At 42.1% G+C, this 17717-nt stretch overlaps 2 protein-coding genes across 2 annotated transcripts in view; one reads left to right on the top strand and one right to left on the bottom strand.

Annotated features, from left to right (window-relative positions):
• Nucleotides 1–16858, bottom strand: part of LOC134212054 (adenylyl cyclase-associated protein 1) — a 61032-nt gene extending 44174 nt beyond the window's left edge. The window contains exons 1-2 of the mRNA XM_062689558.1: nucleotides 16163–16858; nucleotides 4656–5439 (exon numbers count right to left, since the gene is read on the bottom strand). Of these exons, the coding sequence (XP_062545542.1) occupies nucleotides 4656–5439; nucleotides 16163–16748 (1370 nt within the window). The 5' untranslated portion in view covers nucleotides 16749–16858. The remainder of the gene's footprint in view (nucleotides 1–4655; nucleotides 5440–16162) is intronic.
• Nucleotides 6948–8651, top strand: LOC134215911 (uncharacterized). The gene is made up of 2 exons (XM_062694993.1): nucleotides 6948–7059; nucleotides 7117–8651. The coding sequence occupies exon 2, from the start codon at nucleotides 7212–7214 to the stop codon at nucleotides 8649–8651; it is 1440 nt and encodes a 479-aa protein (XP_062550977.1). The 5' UTR covers nucleotides 6948–7059; nucleotides 7117–7211.
• Nucleotides 16859–17717: the final 859 nt, after the last annotated feature.

Below are 17717 nucleotides of genomic sequence, written 5' to 3' on the forward strand. Positions count from 1 at the left end.
ATCTTTTGAGTGTATGCAATACATATAAGAATTGTAATAGATTCAATTCCAAGTTAGATTCCCTAATTATGTCTTTAGGCTAAAATTAGTAAAACAAATAATCGACAAACAAGCTTAAATCACATAAATGGTTATAGCCAGTCAAAACAGGCACATTGCCCACTTATTTTTGTGCCAGCTTTTTCCCAACAAAAGACTCTTCAGCCAGACAAAGCGACAAAGGACGATCAGGAGTGATTAGTGCTCGAGTCCATCCCAGCCGACATTGTTAATGATATCCCTGCCAGCGGCGTATTCCTTGGCAGTCATCATCAATTGCGAATGCTGCATTTTGTCGTAGAATTATATATTATTTTGTCCACTGGGTTCTCGCTATCGAATATTGCTGGAATCCTCAGTCTGTTGTATATACAACCATATTTTGGCCTTCGTAATAGGGTATACAAACCCAAATTCCACAGCTGAAGGTTTTTCTACTGGTGATACAAAATTTGTTAATGTTACAATCCACCAGGTCAAAAAATCAAGTGTAATCCTCCAAGAGTGACGTCATTCAAAGTGGTGGCATATTTACTCAGAAAGCAATGGTTTTCAACTGCTCTGTCAAAATTAACCGTTATTTATCCTCATCTTTCTGGAACCGTCTAATTTTTTGAACGCCATTATGCTTTCCGTATCAATCAGCCCACCTGTACCTAACAACAGCGTCCTCAGCTGGAGATATGGGGACAAATTAGCTGCAACCGAACCCAAGATCCCAATATCTTGATCTTGATAGCAGAGTATTTGACTCTATGATAATATAGACAGTGAAATAGTTCTCTGGAATTGACAGACCTAAAACAATAAAAATAATTAAAATATATCGCAATGCAAATAACAAATTATGGACGACTCGCTACGATACGCTTCAAAATAAACAGGTGAAAATGTTAGCTTCATAAACAATTCTGTAGGATTCCTAGGCAACGAGAATTATGCCATAATCGTTGTACACAGCTAGTGTCAAAATTGAATTGCCATAGTTGATTTATGGCTAGCGTAAAAACCTGGATAGAAACAACAATATTGTTTCCAATTAAGGAGTGCTTTGAAAAGACATTAGTGCTGTCCAATGAGAGCTTGAAGTAGCTCGAAGTTTCTCCCCGTCCTGCTCATGCCCATTTGTTGACAAACAAGAACGAGCAGGACGGGAACAGCTTCGAGCTACTTCGAGCTGCTCATTAGACAGCACTATTATCTTCTGAGAGCATCTCATAATGAACCTGATAGCCGGCACAGTAAGAGTTTCTTTCACGTTGCGAAGACGTCGCTTCAATAAATTCAGCGAACATTTGTTCTTCAATACGAACATCGCATCTCATTTACTGGGATCAATATTCCACCATTTCATCAGTATCTTTGGCCAGGAGATCAAACGTTGCGATGGTTTGCAATGCATGATTTGAAGTTACTTAGAAAAAAATACGATGGTGTTACCAATAATGGGGGTGCTATGCAACGCGTTTCTACTCTCTTTGCTACTTCATGGGATTTTGCGGCTTTAAATTCAACTTCTAAACGAAGTAACACTGGAAAAAAAGCTACGTGTGCATTTGGTCTTAGCCCGATTTCTACCGAAACTTTAATGTCAGTCACATACGATTGTACAACAATGTTGTACTAGATGATTATAATTTCACTCATGAGCACTTTTTAATCTGCAACATGTTTCGCACAGAAGGAGTTCCTATTTTTATCAACACCTTATTTCCGCTCTCAAACATATTTCTTATGATGCCATCAGACCAACAAAGTACAAAGCATGTTTAAAAATTCTTAGTGATTGAACGTTCACAAATTTTCAAGAAATTAGAAACGTTAGAAATCATTTTGTAGCCAAAAACAGGAATGAAATCGTTCAAATATTATTTGTATAAAATTAAGTTTCACACATTGTTTAATTACCCGGTTAAGTCAATCAGTCAGCGTACATGACGAACACGAAACGTATATTTTTTAAAATCTTCCATAAAAAAAGTGGGGTGGTGAAACACTGTCAAGTTTTATTAATTTTTCAAGCTGGGAAAAATCCGATTAGGGCTTCATGTGAATACATTCGGTATGGGAAAAGCAAGCTTTATTATTTTTTGTCCACCCCCCAAAGAAGCGATGTTCTCCATCGTAAAATTAAAATAAAGCTTTACCTAGGAAGTGAAAAAATAAATGGGACTGAGAGGCGAGTACAGGCATCTGTTTCCATTTATAAATTTCCCCCTTTTTGATATTATTACAACCCGAATTGTTGTACCCGTCCCAAACCAACGTTGAAGGCTAACCGCTGTGCTAATTTTCTGTGAAATAATTATGTTGAAAATCTGAGCTATATAGTCGTTGTCATCGTCTTATAATTATTCCCAGGTGGATGGCACCGAGAAATTCTGTAATATGTTACACCATTATAGCAACATCATTCAACCTTGACCCGCATTCAACCCTCTCAATCTGAACCGTCATATCAAACGATTTCAGCCATCCATCTTTGCAGGATTTCATGGAAAAGGCGTCCACCCGTTGTTGAATTTGAATCCTCGTTGGCTGCCAGCTTCACGCCGACCACTTTGAAATGTGCTCCGCTCAGATTTGAAAACGTTTTGTGCACAAATGAACATAGGACCATTCCGGGAACCTCACTTCAGTTATAGAGAGCGGATAAAATCATCGCGCCTTTCGAGAGGTGTACCTAACCTTGCATCCACTCTTCGTTAATCCATGCTCGAATAGATTTTTCTATACCTTGCCGTTGTTCGGTATCCACAGTCCTTTTGAAAGAAAACTCCACGCGAGATGGTGTTTTCCTCCATCTATTGTATGAACATAGAAAAAAAAGTTTACCACACTAAGGCGGAACGTAACGTGATAACTTTTCCTCAGCAATCACTACCACGGACGAATGCGTGGGGTGCTGTAAATATTTATGCTTCGTTAGGTGTACCCACATCGTTTCGTTTTGTGGAAACGCCAGTAGCAGCAAGACTTGTAGAGTACCGTAATCCGGTGTCAAGTTGATCAGCGGGAGTGAACTCGATTACATTTACCTTCGGAACATGTTTCAAACAATTCAGTGAACTATGCTATCATCACTTGTCATAAGACGAGTTTATACAATCCCATTTAATTCCACCACTTAATTGTACTTTGGCAGATACGTATTTCGACCTCAACAGTAAGGTCGTCTTCAGTGTCTCGTACTTGACTCGACTCAAGTCGAGTGAGACATTCCACTAAAAAGCTCAGAATAATTTTCTTAACAAAATATATTTTGCTATCATATAATGGCATTCGTTGGTATTTATTTTAAACGTATTTTTTCATTAAACAATGCCTTCAAAATAATCATCTACGTTGTAAGTAAAACATCTATTTACCGAATTAAAGTTAGATGTATTGAACACAAAGTCAAAGTTATAAACATCTGATTTTTACTTTGAATGAAAAAATGTAATTTCTTAAGAAATTTTGTTGGGAAACAATTAAGTTAAAAAAGGTCAATCACACCCCGAAAAACAGTATAGAGGATTCTTGAATATTGAAATGTGAACGAATTACCGCCCTCCTTAGCCGTGCGGTAAGACACGCGGCTACAAAGCAAGACCATGCTGAGGGTGGCTGGGTTCGAATCCCGGTGCCGGTCTAGGCAGTTTTCGGATTGGAAATTGTCTCGACTTCCCTGGGCATAAAAGTATCATCGTGTTAGCCTCATGATATACAAATGCAAAAATGGTAACTTGGCTTAGAAACCTCGCAGTTAATAATTGTGGAAGTGCTTAATGAACACTAAGCTGCGAGGCGGCTCTGTCCCAGTGTGGGGATGTAATGCCAATAAGAAGAAGAAGAAGAAGAAAGAATTACTCTGGGTTTGTATTATTAAAGTAAAAATATTTCAAACTCATGGAAGAAAATAATCACCAAATACTATTTAAATTTTGAGCATGCGGTGTCCTTTGACTCATATTTAATCTCATCATTATCTTTACCATATTGAGTTGAAATTTTATTGATGACGTTTGTACACTAATGATTAGCTTTTTTCCAACACCATGTGTACTAATGTTAGTTACAAAATGGTCGCAGTGTGACAATTGCTGAACTTTGATTGCAATTTTGAACTATAGGATTGTATGATTTCAATTGAATAGTCGTTTATTAAATAATGTAATTATATCAGATTTAGCACTCTGGCCGTAAGACGAGTTATTAAAACTATTCCATTGCTTGTTTGTAACTTTTAACATGCATATTTCGACCTAAATAGTAAGGTCATCTTTGGAGCACAATATTATTGCAAATAAATATTATCAAACTTAGTCAACTAACTTATACCTTTTGGCAAGCTTATTCATTTCGCAGCTTATACATTTAGCTGAAATATCAATTTTCTTGGTAAATGAAGTAATTTTACACTTAACCTTGGAGATTGTTTTCATTATTCCAGCAATTCAGCCAACAGCAGGAAAACTCAATTAAACTAAAAGTTGAAACACAATTTTCTTATGATGGATGGATCTACACAAGGCAAACGATAGGCACTGAGAAGTTAGGAAGAACTACAAACAGAAACATGATAGCACCCATAAAATAGATTCTTAGATAGTGATATACAATATTATACCAACATCATCAACCGGTCCTCGGCGAACCAATCCGGAAGTGCAACCAGCCCCGGCAGAGAGCCCCGTTTGGTGGCATACGGGGCGCACATATTGCCCCGCGGTAGCCTGGGCGGTATCGAGTCGGAAAACACTTCGTCGTCGTCGTTGTTGCCAGCTGGGGAATACTCCGGAGGTGGAATTATTTCTGTACTGTCGTTGTATGCCACCTTCTTCTTGATTGATGACTTGGACGAAGACCGCCGCGATAGACAACTTTCCTTAAACGATAACTGGGTGCGAAGGGTCGAATCATCACTATTGGCCGATTCTTTGCGACTGGGAGGGTCCTGGCAGTTTTCGTTGGGTTCGGGTTCACATACTACATAGCTACTGGGAGTTTTGTTCGCAGATATTGGATCACTTTTTTCACTAATAGGTTCTTCGGGATCTGCTACAACCTTTTCTGGTACACTCTCAGGCACATGATTGTCATCACTACACACCTCTTTGTTGCTATTGTTGTCTTTATCATGATCACTAGACGCTTCTTCAGATTGTGAGTTTTCTTTCGACAAGTAACTTTGTACATCCACTGTTTCCTCAATCGTTGCCTGACTGTTGCTAGTGTCACTTTTTAGGCGCTGAATTCTGTCTGACGTGGGTTCCTCAAGTTCAACTTCAACCTTTTCGTCTAGTTCCGGCTGAATTACCGGTGATTGTTTTTCAGGTCCCAGTATAACTTCAATTTCCGATGTTTGTTCGAGGTTTTCCGAATTAACATTATCCGTGTCCGACGATTCAGATTCATCTAGAAAAGATCAATCCATTGAAGATGATCGGATTTGTGTTCATTTGCTGTTTTTACGTACAATGCTCAAAAAATGCGAAAGGATCCGAAGAAAAGCCCAATTCTTGAAATTGCAAATGATTCTTATAGTGACAATCCATAACTGCTCCTTTTCTTAAACGATACTCTGACATAAAACCCACAATCACGACAAGTCCTTTAAATCTTTACACCCAATTGAGACTCATATTTCTTTAGTACACCAAAGCTCTGAAAATATAAAACAAACATGTGCAGTCTGGAGGAAGGACTTATGAGCTTGAATTGAATTTTTATACAGTTCAGCAGATTGTGATAATGCAATTTCAGCGGAAAGGTTTCACGCACCATGAATGCTCCAATAAAAACATAAGTACCTCCGGCTCCACCAACTGTGGCTGTGGGTGGATGCTTTCTGGAGAGACATAACAAAGTTGGTGAGTAAACGTTCTGCAGTAAAGTTAATGGCGTTATACGCTCTCATCATGCTAAAGGAACGTTTCAATCTGATGTGTTACCTGTGAATATGCTTACTTCATTGGAAGTTAAACACACACACAAATCAGAATTCGAGTCGAAAATTTTTGTCGGCAACAAAAAAGAAGACAATTTTGTTGCTAACTTTTAATCCCGTTATTTTGCATTATTTCTACAGCAAATTTTGATTTTATACTATCATAGTTTCTGCTTTTATGGAAATATTTGAGAAGCTAACTATGATTACATAATTAGCATCGTATCATCGTATTCTCGGAAATATCAGAGCATGCAAGGCAAATGATTCTTGTCATATTGTGTTTGGGTTCTGATAAATGGATGTTGCGAAATGCGTTTGTCAGTAACAAACTTTGTTGACGACAAAGGGTATATTGATAGGCGTTGCTCGAATATTGATTCCCTGGCGCTGATGGTGACTGGGTTCGATTCCCGGTGCCGGTCTAGGAAATTTCCGGATTGGAAATTGTCATGATTTGCCTGGGTATAAAAATATCATCTTGTTAGCCTCATGATATACGACGGCAAAAATGGTACCTTGGCTTAGAAACCTCGCAGTTAATAACTGTAGAGGTGCTGAATGAGCTGCGAGGCGGCAATGTTCCAGTGGGGGATGTAATCCCAATAAGAAGAAAAAGAAGAGAGTGAGAGGGAGCTTTGTGTAAATATTACATGACTTCTCTCAATTAAAATTAAAATCTCAGCACTGCTTCGAATGCGAAACAATCAAAGTAGACGTAATGTAACAGTCAAAAAATCAAGCCATTGCTGTTAAATGAATTTATTTTAATTTTAAACCCCCAAGCTTTTTATAGCAAGATATTCACTTTCACTCGGGCAACCGAATGAACTTGAATGTATGAGTGACCAAGCGCAACGGTCAACTGGTTGTCAGCGAGATTGAGATAACACATAGAAATAGAAATTTGTATGTCATTGTTTTGCTAGTGACGTGGAAGCAGCATTGCAAAGTGAATTAGAAATCCTAAAAATATATTCTTAATTACTAATTGAAAACACTATTTACAGAATAAAACTTAAACAGCTATAATTTGTTTCTAAATTTGTTCCTTAAATTGATTAATAGTACCTAGTACGAGACCAATTGTGAGTAAATTAATTTGTTATTCTATCATGCAATTATGTTATCAATAAACTTTACAGCTTTGAGCTTTCAACACCGGGAACATTGGTGAAGTGGCTTCAAGGAACTCCGAAAAGTTTCAACCGGAACATCCTCAAAGAATTGTGGCATCAATATGCAGAAAGCAATCACACGTCAGACCCGATCGCAAACTCGAGCCACCCAAGGTGATGGAAACAGTAGTTCTCAACCTCCCTGTGGCGGTGAACAAGTGCACAACAACAGTGAACAACCATTTGAGCCCTCGCTGAATGACATCGAGCACGGTGATGACTACGAATGTGTAGAATGTAAGCGGCCCAACAACGCGGAGTTGTACATGGTACAGTGCGGACATTGCAAGCACTGGTACCATTTCTCGTGCGCGAAAGTGGATGCAGCTACAGTGCGTTCGAACGAATTTACCTGTGCAAAATGTTCACCGAAAGTGCCACCACCCGCCGCTAGTTCCACGACCGGGCGAATTAGCATTTCAAGCTCACGGAGAGCACAAATCGCTCGGGATCTCCAATTGCTGGAGGACGAACGACACCTACGGGAAAATGTGGAATTGGAAAGGCTTCAGCAGGAGAAAATGCTTGTTGAAAAGGCGATGAAAGAGAAGCTTGCTCGAGAAAAGGAGTACTTGGCCCGGAAGCATGAGTTGCTTCGCCAGCAGGACGAAGATGCTGGGAGCACTCTAAGCAGTCGCAGCAGTCATGCAAGCAGTCGAAATAAAGTGGAAGCCTGGTTCAAGTATCAGCTGACCGCAGATTCGATCGCTAATGGGACAAACCTAGAAGATCCACCAGTAAAACCGTCAGTTCCCGATGGATCGTCAACTCCAATGAACATCAGCCAAGTCAACGACGTTGTCTGTACGCAAGCGCTACCTGGCGTCAATAGAGATGTTACCTCAGCTTCCCGCACTATCGATAGCGTTTCCATCGAGGAAAGTCCGGGGATCGATGTTGAGGTACATCGACAGGCCGGTCAACAGCAGCAACCCGCGACAACGCAAGCTAGTCTACCGAAGCTACCATTGGTGGACATCCAACCATTTGTCAAATTTCTTGACGAAGCTATTCCTACCAGTTCCGAGATCGCCCTGATTTCAAAGCCTTTGAATACAGGTGCGCTCCCAAAGCTCGTTCCTAAACTGATAGGAAGTTCTCGCCCTTACGCGCTGTGGCAACGCGAAACGAACGAGGTGCGGAGGAAGCATTTCAGTGAGCAACAACACTCAGAAGAGCTACAGCGTCGGGACCAACGCGAACAGGAGCTGCTATCTCTCTTGAAACGTGCAGAAGAACAGCGCGAGCAGGATATACAACGGGTGTTGGAAATCGAAGCTACTCTGAGAAAGCGAATGGACGTCGAGAAACAGCAACAAAAAGAGAGCGATATGAGAAGGGAACGCGAAATGGACCTGGTCAACAGACTGAAGCTACTCGAGCACCGATGCGCGCAGGAACAAGCGATGCGCGTAGAGGAAAAGCAGAAATTTCTGTCCAAGGAGCAACGTCATTGTGCCTGCAGAGCGGACAACATCCAGCAGCATATCAGCGTGGCATAGAAGCACCAAGGTACCCAGGTTTACCCGTGAGTAGCCCCCATTTAGCCGGTCTGGTAAGTGGATCTATAGTAGAACAAGTCGAGATGAATGCACACCAAGAAGATTTTGATAGACTGACACCATGTCCAAGTGTCGATAGTCCATTTAGGAGAGTAGAAACACCCCAAATACCTATCGTACCTCCAAAGATAGGACCTCCTGTAGTAGAATCGTTTATAAACAGTGATCTCAAACCAAATGCTCCCGTTGGTTGGAACTATTCTAAACCAATCCAGCGTCAACCGTTGACACTAGGCCCTACGCCTCAGCACTTGGCCGCAAGGCAAGTAATCTCAAAAGAGCTTCCCATATTTGGCGGCGATCCCACGGAGTACTGCTTTTCATCAGTAGCTATAACCATTCTACCGAGGCGTGTGGCTACTCTTCATCAGAAAATCTACTTCGTTTGCAAAGATCGTTGAAAGGGATAGCGAAAGAAGCCGTCAGCAGTTTTCTCTTACATCCCTCCACGGTGCCGCAGATTCTGTCCACACTTCAGAACTTGTATGAAAGACCAGAGCAGATTGTCCACCTGCTGGTGGCTAAAGTTCGTGATACGCCGGCTCCAAAGGCGGACAGATTGGAAACCCTGATCCAATTTGGCTTGGCTGTACAAAACTTGTGCGGCCACCTGGAAGCCGTACGAATGGAAAGCCAGCTCTCCAACCCTATCCTTCTTCAGGAGCTAGTGGACAAGTTACCAGCTAGCATCAAATTCAGCTGGGCGTTACACCAGTAAAATCTACCAGTGGTGGACTTAAAATCATTTAGCGACTATATGCGAAAAGTCATAGCCGCCACCAGTGGCGTCACTAACTTTGCCATTGCAGCGAAGCCTACGAAAGACGAAACACCCAGGACGAAGGAGAAATTGTTTGTGAATGCCCATGCGATGCACGATAGAAAGGATTCAAAGTCGACAACCTATCCAGCGAGCAATGCCAAGGGGAATGGTGGGGATGCGATTATACAATGTGCAATGCGCAGATCGGGCGACCACACTGCGGCAACCACACTGCTGCGTTCAAGAAACTGTCCATCGACGACCGGTGGAATTTTGTCAAGGACAATAAGTTGTGCCGTCGTTGTCTCGTGAATCACACTCGATGGCCATGTGAAGGTGAGATTTGTGGGATCAGCGACTGCCAGAAGCGGCATCATCGTCTGCTCCACTACGAACCGGCAAAGAAGCAGCATGCGAGGACTACCGATGCTACTGTTACCATCCACCGTCAACCCGTTTCGTCGATATTGTTCAAAGTCTTGCCTGTGACACTTTACGGGAAAAATGGAGCAGTTAATACGTACGCATTCTTGGATGATGGTTCATCGGTTACACTCGTAGAACAGGCGATTGCGGATGAACTAGGAGTTGGCAGAAGACCTCATTCGCTATGCATCCATTGGACAAATGGGATAAATAAGACAATTGACACAACAGAACTGGAGACGCTGAATATCTCGGAGCCTGGAAACGCCAAACGCTTCAACCTGACCGAAGTGTACACCGTCGAAAACTTAGGGCTTCCAGAACAATCGTTGGACGTTGAACAACTGGCAGAGCAGTTTAAACATTTGCGGCGTTTACCAGCTATGAGCTTCCAGCGAGCTATTCCTGGGTTGCTGATAGGAATGAGTAACTCTCACCTGCTAACAACAACGAAGCTACGTGAAGGAAAAGAGCAGGAACCGATTGCGGTGACAACTCGCATCGGCTGGGTCGTGTGTGGTCGCATAATAGGGTGGGGTAAACTTCCAGCATCGTCAAATGCACATCTGTGCGGAAACGTCATAAAACGACCTCGATGCCTACGTACGTGAGTTTTTCTCAGTGGAGAGCCTTGGAGTTGCCGCGGCTCCATACTTGGAAGGAATTGAGGTTCAACGAGCACGCCGCATTCTTGAAGAAACGACAGTTCGAACGAAAGATGGAAGATATGAAACCGGGCTTATTTGGAAACATGATTCCATTGAGTTTCCGGAGAGCAGATCGATGGCTGAACGACGATGGCGGTGCCTTGAGAGACGCCTAGAAAAGGATCCACAGCTCTACGAAAGCGTGAGGCAACAAGTGGCTGACTACGAATCGAAAGGTTACATCCACGTAGTGACGCAGGAGGAAATGGTTGAGTTTGATCGGCGACGAATCTGGTACCTACCATTGGGCGTAGTGTTGAATCCCAATAAACCTGGTAAGGTACGAGTTATATGGGATGCGGCAGCCAAAGTGGACGGCGTATCGCTAAATTCAAAGCTCCTCAAAGGTCCCGATCTGTTAACTCCTCAGCTGGCTGTTACATTCAAGTTCCGTGAGCGAGAAGTTGCCTTTTCCGGTGATATTCAGGAAATGTTCCTACAAGTCGGGATCAGAAAAGAGGACCGGAGCGCATTGCTGTTCGTCTATAGTAACTCTCCGAGTGAACCTATGATTACGATGGCTTCTGACGTTGCCATTTTTGGCGTAACGTGTTCACCTGCGCAGTCCCAATACGTCAAAAATCTTAACGCAACGGAGAATGAGCAATACTATCCGAAAGCGGCGGCGGCTATCAAGAATACACGTTTTGTAGACGATTATCTTGTTAGCGTCTACACCGCCGTAGAAGCCGTTGACTTAGCGTTTGAGTTACTGAAGTTCATTAGCAAGCCGGTTTTCGCATACGTAATTGGGTATCGAACAGCTCCACAGTTCTGGAAGCGATTGGAGAAGTATGTCCCGCCACTATAAAGAACCTATCGATGAACAACCAGAGCGGTTTTGAACGGGTCCTTGGAATATCTTGGCTGCCGAATGAAGATCTGTTCTGTTTCACAATCGATATCCAAGGTAGTCTCATGGCGGAGAGTGCGAAAGCTCCAACAAAAAGGATGATGCTGAGCTTCGTTATGAAAATTTATGATCCCCTAGGGCTTGTTGGTTCATTAGTCATCCAAGGGAAAATACTCCTTCAGGATGTTTGGAGAGCAAAGGTGGACTGGGACGAGCAGGTCTCAGCAGACTTATTCACTCGTTGGAAACAATGGCTATTAATTTTGAAGCAGATAGACAACGTCAGAATTCCTCGGAGCTACTTTCCGGGGTATGACCCTGCCTGCTTCGAAACCCTGGAGCTCCACATATTTGTGGATGGAAGTGCACAAGCATACTCCGCCGCCGCTTACTTTCGAGTTCGAGATCGAGGGCAGATACGATGTGCTTTAGTCGCCTCCAAAACAAAGGTAGCTCCACTACAGCTTGTTTCCGTACCACGACTGGAGTTACAAGCGGCCGTACTTGGCGCGCGGCTGCGTAAGACGATAGTGGATGGTCATTCTATTCAGATCAAACACGCGTACTTTTGGAGCGATTCAACTACTGTCCTGTCGTGGATCAAATCGGATACCCGTCGATATAGGCAGTACGTCGCCTTCAGAGTCAATGAGATCTTGAGCCTTTCAAAAATAGATGAATGGCGATGGTTGGGAACAAAGGTAAACGTCGCCGATGAAGCAACGAAATGGGGGAAAGGTCGGAACTGCAAGCCCGATAGCAGATGGATACGTGGTCCAGCTTTCCTGTATGGTACGGAGAATGATTGGCCGAAGGACAAGTTTGAGGACATCGATGGAAACGAAGAAGAACTCCGACCTGCGTACGTTTGTAGTCATTTCCTGGCTGTGCCGCTTATTGATACGTCGCGATTTTCGAAATACGAGCGGATGCTGCGGAGCATAGCATATGTCTACAAAATCTACAAGAAACTGCTGCAACGTAGCAAGCAAGCATCGTACAAAGAAAGTGGGAGTCTCAGAAGCGAGGATTTGCAAAGCGCAGAGAAGAGCCTGTGGCGAACAGCCCAATCAGACTATTATCCGGATGAATTGGCTACGTTGAGGCACAATGCACAGGTTACTCCAGTCATACAGGCGTTGTAAAATTATTAGAAAATACTACCTCAGATCACAAAACTCGAGCTTGGGACCAATATATTGAGGACCGCGACGAATATGTGGAGAAAGAACTAAAAATTAAAAACGAGACAGACAATCAGACGAGGGTTTGAGAGCTTGTTGGAGGAATAAGGACAGCCTATGGTAGAAGTAAGAAAGTGATTAACTTCCACCAACGATCTCACGAATATTACTAAATTATCTTGGTCAAATGGACCATTTCAGTCTCCTCTTTTTAATCACTCGTCCACTTCTAGCGATCAGTTGTGTTCTTAGCTATCGGAAAGTGTTTATAGAAAACCACGCTACAAAAGACAGTTGTCATTGAAGGTTAAGTTCTCCCCAGTTGGTGTAATAAAACCAAAGAGTTTTATTTTAATAACAAATCTGACCAAACGAATAGTTTTGTGATATCAGTCAGGTAAATTATAAAAAGTGAATTTTGATAGATAACTAATAGGAGTTGTTATGTAGATTCCTCATCAAATGTGCTCTACACGATTACCGGAAGAATTTATTTGTGAACAAAGGAGTAACAAGAAAGGTAGCTATTTTAATGTGGCATGTGGTTTGGGTGTGCGTTAATCTTGGTGTGCAACAGCCACACCACGTGGCTTTCTTTGCTTGGATCTCTATCCCCAGGGATCACAATCTCCTCTGCCGGACACGTGCGTCCCAATCAACCGAATCGACATCTGGAATTTGCACTTCTCGTTTCTTGCCGCGGGGCGAAGAATTTCGTTTCAACCAGAACCGCAGAGCCCACCAGCGAGCGAAAACCTGTGACCGTTACGAAAAACCTCACTAGGTCGTGGGAATCCGATATCTTCGGACACGGTGGTGCTTTTCGACCCCTACGGTAACCCCCACTACACGAAAGCGACGCGTCGTGGTCGCAACGAACGGTTCAGACCCTACTTTCATCGTCTTCCGTATCAGGGCTCAAGCGAAGCGAGAAGATCTTCCACTACGATCACATCAGTTTGTCGGATTGAGACACAACGTCTCGAGGTGCAGGTGCACCGATATCGAACGCGCTCAGCGGAGCTATTTTGTATGAATCTGCAGATCGAGTGGTGCTAAATCCGCTCGCACTAGGAGACCAGCATCGTCAAAGGATCAACAACGGCCGCAACGTCATTAGGTACCTTAGTATAAGCCACAGTCACACCCATAGGTAGATAGGTTAGGGAGGAATTCGTTGTATGGGTACGAAAAGCTCCAATAAAATCATGAAAGTTCAACCTATTACTCTCAGTAAAAACTAGTAAAAACAGTGCTGACATCCTTGTTAATCGCAAGGTTGGCGCATAAGTCAGTGCCCGAAAAAAGGCTCTATTTGGAAACCCCCTCGTTTACAGTAATATGAACCACAACTGGTCGGGCTTCTGCCAAAACACACCAAGCGCCTACAAAAAACTGCCTATTTTTCTGCCCAAGCTTTCGTTTAGTGGATTTAATTGATCACAAATCGTATCGAATATCCCCTAACCACATAACTGAGGATATCATACATCAAATATACGTATGAATAGATATGAAATGATTCCCGTTTTCCTTGTGCGAACAAAATATTAAAACTAACTCAAAAACCGCTTGGTGCAGTTTGGCTGAACCCCGACCAACTGATAGTCTCATCAATACCAATCAAAGTAATTTGGCAACTGGTTGCTATAATTAGTGCTGTCCAATGAACAGCTCGAAGTTGTTCCCGTCATGCTCGTTCTTTTTTATCAACAAATGGGGATGAGCAGGACAGGGAGAAACTTCGAGCTACTTCAAGCTCTCATTGGACAGCACTATTTAGTTTCAGTTATCGGAGCTGCTAATGTTTGGGAAGAAATAGTTTAGAGTATAGATAGTGGAATATATAGATGAGCGAAGATAAATCCATTGTCTCCAAACGAACTGTCAAACGTGTCTCCAAACGAGCATGACGTCACGATTTCAATGGAAACGTTAAGGGCTGTGACGTCATATGCGCGTGTGCACGGGCAAAAAAATCGACTCAGCCATGCTTTCGCTCATCTATAGATTCCACTATCTATAGTTTAGAGTGTATTGTTTACACTGTATTTTTATTGCTGTTGACAGCTGACATGAGTTTGAATATTCAACCGGAAAGAGGAAAGTTTTCTCTGGAACAGCAATAAGAAAAAAAAACAGCGTCACCCGAAAAGCCGAAAAGCAACGTCGCGAATTTGGGCAAGCACCTGGAAAATTCTCAACTCTCCCTTATGAGACATATGAACACAATTCGGAATAGTGCAGTCAACGGTGAGTCGTGTGATTAAACGTTAATACAAAACTCTGAGGACCGAACGGAAGGAGAAATGCGGCCAGAATGGATGCTTTATTAGTGATCTGAATCACAAGCTTTTCGTGGAAGCGTTGAAGCGGAAATCCAATGCGTCGGTCAGGGATGTGGCTAAACAGTTGAAATCCTTCGTTCAGGGAGCCAAGGACCGGTGTCCGGGAGGGACTGCATACGTACAGAGTGCAGAAGGATCCGAATCGTGACGAACAGCAATATACGGTGGGAAAATCATAGGTCCAAAATCTGAAAACCCAGATGCTGACGAAGCCTCATTGTCTCATCATAGATTATGAAACTTACGTCAAAAGGACTTCTGGGAGCTTTCGGGACTACAGTCCTTTCCAGCCAGCAAGTTTTGTGTTCCGGAGAAGAAATCGGTCATGATGATTAGCTTTACTGCCCATAAATGCATAACAGTCCCATGTAGACAGGAAATCAAGCAAACATAGTACTGTTAAAAAAATCGAATATTGTATTTTAGTATTGATGAACGTAAAATGGAAGGATCATATATCTTTGTCTAACAGATTATTGTTCCAAAAATTCAATGTGTTGCACACATCAGCAAAATTACAAAAAAAAATGTCACGGATTGTCAGGTAATTAATGTCATTTGATATAAATGTGGCTCTCACGCCGCCGATTTCAGATTTAGAACCATGTCATGTTAGACAATGGTATAAGATCATTGAAGCGTTTCTAGGTTGAAATACCGAATTTCCAAAAATAAAAAAAAATTGTTGGCTAAGTTAATGAGTCGAAATGGTATTTTTTAACACTGGTCCCTGGGCATAATGTATCATGTATTAAGAAGTATGATAAAAATTCATACTATTCATGCGGTTCACTCAAAAGTGACGAATACCTAGATGAGAAAGATATGCGAGTGTTGACAGAAAATATATTTTTAACAAGATTCCCTATGTTATGAGGGTCACTAGCAACATCTGATTAATTTATTACAAGCGTGTTATTCCTACTAATAAAGCAATTGACTCAATTTCCTCATTACTGCTCTTTGTTTGTTACATTCTGGATACAAAAAGCAAACAGCTGCTGGTAGCGCAAAGCACAGCAGAAAAGCTTCATTTGAGCAGACAAACATTATTGGGTGGGATACCTTTCGCATTTGAGCACAAGTAAGCAGCATTGTATGGAAAGATAATGTCGTAAAATATGAGTTATATCTCTTGCGGGCATCTCAGCGCTCGCATGCTTGCCTTACCATTTGCATTGTGGTCTGATTTTTCCTCCGTGGCAGGATCATTTTTCGCGGGGTTTGCCTTCGGCTGTTCCACTATTACATCATTCCCCTCACATTTCAGCTGTCCGGAGCCACTTTCGTTGTCGGTGGTTTCACGAGCATCTTCCACCTCGGCCACTGTAGTGGGTATTATTTGTGCAGTAGAACCGTTGTTACTCGTACATTCCGATTCGGTAGGTTCCTGCACAACAGGTTGCTGGTTGCTTTCACTAGATGTTGAATCCTTATTCGGAGATGACTTGGGGCTGGTGTCGTTGGATGGGTCTTGGTTTTGCAGCTCCACCGAATTTATTTTCCCAGGCGAAGAATGTGTCCCAAGCGTAACGGATGGTTCCACCACATCACATGGTAGAGTTCCTATGTGTGGTTCCCCCTCCACTGGTTTTTCCTCGGTTTCAATTATTTCCACTTTGATTTCTTCTTCACTTGATAGGTTATCGCCATGGCAAGGATCTTTGTTACACTCACCGCTGGAGTCGTCGGCTTCTACGCCCTTTTTCTTATACTTTGGCGATTTGGGATTTACACAGCGACAACAGGAAAACATAATTGCAGATTGCTCAACAAGATTTGAACAACAAATTTAATTGGCTTTGAACGTTAATAACAACAAACACACCGATATATTCAATCAAGAAAAAATCTTTCGTAATTCGTTCGATGCTATTTTTTCATAAGTTTCATTTTTATATTGTATCACATTTGATTCAATCACCATTCCCTAGAATACAATGAAATCAACACTCAATAGAAAAAAAAAACTTCACGAATGTGCTTATACAGGACCGCCGAAATAATATTTATACAACACCCACAATTTTTCTTTGTTTGTTGTTCAACGGAATTCTGTTAGAATAGACAACCATCTTTCAAGAAACCACGGCACGTGAGCGCTTCACACGGAAGAGAGTAATATTCCTGTTCAAGAATTCTTTTCTCCTCCCATGCTCAGAAACGTTCGGGTTTGAAATTATAAATGTTGAGCTTGTACATGACCGGAAAATACTTCAGTATATTTTTGTTTGTTTTCCATTCTTCTCCTGCGGCGGAGGGATGCCACACTTATATCAAGGCAAGGATCCGGAACGACGTTAACCGTATATATGAAAAACGCACGACGGCACCAGCCATTGATCATGATGGAGCTTAGAAACAATAGACTTTAAAAACAATTATGGTGGTGCGTTATTTCAAATATTTAGTCACAACTTTAAGACCTAACATAGTTACAATATGACGTGGGTATAATTTTCGCCAAACTTGTTGTGAAAATTAACATTGACAAATTAAGCTACATTAAAAATGTATGTGGTAAACCTGAATTAAGTCCATAATTCAGAATTAAGTCGTAAATAACGAAATAGTATTACTCCAGCTTATTTCCATCTTCACAGAAACGCTATACTTCAACTGTCCTTATCAAAAGGCAGATAATAACTGAACATAGATTGTTTGATGGCATTCACTTTAATGTGAGACAGTATAAAAAACGTTCGTTTATATGTATCATTCAATA

The sequence above is a fragment of the Armigeres subalbatus genome, chromosome 2, assembly GCF_024139115.2.
Source record: "Armigeres subalbatus isolate Guangzhou_Male chromosome 2, GZ_Asu_2, whole genome shotgun sequence".
Lineage (NCBI taxonomy): Eukaryota > Metazoa > Arthropoda > Insecta > Diptera > Culicidae > Armigeres > Armigeres subalbatus.

Excerpts from the sequence above, each read along its gene's own strand:
- LOC134215911 (XM_062694993.1), top strand. The coding sequence starts at position 7,212 with ATGCAGAAAGCAATCACACGTCAGACCCGATCGCAAACTCGAGCCACC.